Genomic DNA, 2,771 nt, shown 5'->3' on the forward strand with positions numbered 1-2,771 from the left:
GGCCGCCTAGTACGGCATCGAAGGGCGAGTGCCGTCGCGTTAGATAGAAGATCGTTGTAATCGTTTCGTCGTTTAGCAACTCGAACAGAACGTACGCGCTAATCGAGCCAGTCGCTCCTATCAAAAGCTATATACCGTTAGACGTATGCCATAAGACACCCGGTCGGCTTTATATACTACGTTCTTTGACTCGGGCAGGACCTTCTGGTGCGGAAGATACTTTCTAAACCGCGAGTACTTCTTAATCTATTCCGCTATAACTAATGTACCATTGTCGCGCGCCGCAGAACCTAGGCCCCTTGTAAGAAGTAGATGGTTTAGGCGAGCTATGATATACTACCGCTTTCCCACACTATATTGTCACTAGGTACTCGATGCCGATCGAACCGGAACTGCTTGAGAATTAAACGCCGCAGCTGGATCGACTTAAGACTATCTACACCCTCGATATATATATTAGTAGTAGCGGAAGAGACGGGGATCCCTAACGCATCCCGACACAGTCGGAGGAGGCAAGTTTCCATCGCCGCTAGGTCAAGGCGGTAACCGCCATAAGGAACGGCGTCCCTAGCAAAGAGATGTTCTATCCGCTCGGTATACGTGCGATAGATCTAGGCTCGGATAATGGAACCTTTGTCGGTCCGAGGCAGCTCGGCGCCGTGTGGGAGGATAGCCACTATATTACGTGATATCTAAGAAAAGGCCTCTGCCCGAGCATTAGCCTCCGCGATATAAGGCCAGATTGTCTCGAGGAACTCGGCGTCCGGAAGCCGCGGTGCGTTAGGGGCCTCCTTGGCGCGCTAGATCAAGAGGCCCAGGAGGGCCTTACCAATCCCCACGACGACCGCTTCGCCGATCTAGGGATACTGGTTAATATAGCCTTCTATTGGAAGTGGCCACACTTTTTCGCTGTTGACGAGGGTAATACGGTCGTCCAACCTAGCGATATACTTCTAGCGGCCTGGGATCGTGGGGTGAGGGCTAAAGACGTCCTGGGAATGGAACGATCTATAGGGCTTATCCGAGTTGGATGTCGTTAAGGCCGGATAACCGGCTAGATAGACGTATTCGTAGAGGCGCTCACTACGGGGCTTTATCTAAATATAGGACCGGAGGTTGGCGAAAAACCTCAAATAGTTCTAGAAGGGGTCGCCTAGGGGCCGTGAGATTGACTCCGCCACTAAGCCCGCCTCGGTCCTAACCGTTGGTTAGTAGGCGATTCGCTCGCATCGCCGTTCACTCACAGGCTAAATGAACCTCCTAGATAGACGCCCTCGAGAACGAGACGGTCCCCTAGACTATTAGGGCAAGGTGCGCCTCCGTACGCGACCAGCTTGCATGCCTTCAATACCGAAATCCCGCCTGGGTGGTCTACCAGTAACTAGAGTATATATGGCACTGCTACTACGAGCTCCGGTTAGGCCTCTCTAATCGCGGAGATGACACTCGCCGCTATAAGTGGCAGCGCAGCATTCTATATATACGCGGTCTTACGTATGTATATAGCCTGCAAAGCGGTGGACAAGCCATAAAGATAGCACTAAGGTAGAGGACTGAACGTGGTGAGTCCGGGACCTCTAGGGGGATAGGTCATAAGCGCACGATGCGAAAGGAAAATCGGCTTGGGACTACCGGTGGATCCCGAGGAATGGAGAATCAGGGCGATGTCCTTGGGGTTATGTTGTCGGGGGAGGGCCACGGGGTATATCTTAGCTATATTGCTCGCGGAGCACGAGCGTATCGGAGAACATTTCAGGAGCTTCTGCCGCAGGATATCGCCCACTATTGCGCGGATCGCAGGCGTTCGCCTATATATAATTGTCTCATAGCCGACGGTCTCCAGCAAGGCAACGCTCGCCGAACTAGATAGTCTAGGCGAGATCATTATGACCGTATAGCCCAGTCGACTTAGAGCTAAGAATATAACGACTATGTCGAGATCTGACCTCGTTAGGAGTGCTATAATTAGACGAGAGTTATGGACCTATATAGCATATCATATTATTAGCATCACCGCGCAAAAGGACGTTAGTATATATACCGCTTACACGCCATCGCTATCTAGTCTCGCAATCGTTTGATTGATCATAGCATCTAAGTCCTGTCCAGTGTAAGACCGATAGGATACTGGGCTATCTTCGGACTGGGGATACGCGAGGATGGGATGCTGGATAGCGTCTGCTACACGTAGGCGGATTAAGTCGTTAAGGATTTTCAATTCCCCAAACTCTAACGCTAAGAGTGTCGTGCAGGTAGGAAGAGTGGATTGCCCTATGGTATCGCTCTGGCCGTCCATTATAAAGGCCGCGGGACGTTTGTATTTACTATACGGCGAAGAAAGGAGGAGCTTGGCGGAAGAATGAATCCTACTAAGCAACGAAGAGGCTCGTACCCTACTATACTTATAGCGTGACCCCTATAAACCACCGTTATTGGACTTAGTTGCTAACTGGGTCCTTCTCTCGTGTCTAAGCCTCTTCTGGTGAACTGACCCTGTTGAGCCGTTGCCTCGCTCGCTTAGAATAAAAAACAATGAAGTTATAACTTATATAGTCCAATATCTAGTTAAACGTAAAGCTAACTCAATGGAATGAGGAATGACCTTTGTAATAATAAAAGGTCTATGCATTTCGTCATTTGAGCATATTGATTTTCTGGCCCGGGAAGATTATCACATCTATTTGATTAGTCCAATTTCTTTAGTTAATTGACTCGTTTCGTCTGCTTCACCCTTCCCTACCATCAATACTCTAAAGAATAAGCTCATATTA

The 2,771-nt window shown here is 49.5% G+C and overlaps 1 protein-coding gene across 1 annotated transcript; it reads right to left on the reverse strand.

The window, feature by feature from the left end:
* Window positions 1-692: 692 nt before the first annotated feature.
* Window positions 693-2,296, reverse strand: N7498_004694 (uncharacterized protein; the record flags this gene model as incomplete). Its single annotated transcript, XM_058451756.1, is given in 9 exon segments — window positions 693-800; window positions 830-883; window positions 903-953; window positions 990-1,083; window positions 1,182-1,197; window positions 1,258-1,381; window positions 1,495-1,577; window positions 1,603-1,946; window positions 2,049-2,296. The coding sequence occupies 9 exon segments, from the start codon at window positions 2,294-2,296 to the stop codon at window positions 693-695; spliced, it is 1,122 nt and encodes a 373-aa protein (XP_058308294.1).
* Window positions 2,297-2,771: the final 475 nt, after the last annotated feature.

Source organism: Penicillium cinerascens (assembly GCF_028974065.1).
Source record: "Penicillium cinerascens strain IBT 15544 chromosome Unknown contig_5_segment0_segment0, whole genome shotgun sequence".
NCBI classification, from domain to species: domain Eukaryota; kingdom Fungi; phylum Ascomycota; class Eurotiomycetes; order Eurotiales; family Aspergillaceae; genus Penicillium; species Penicillium cinerascens.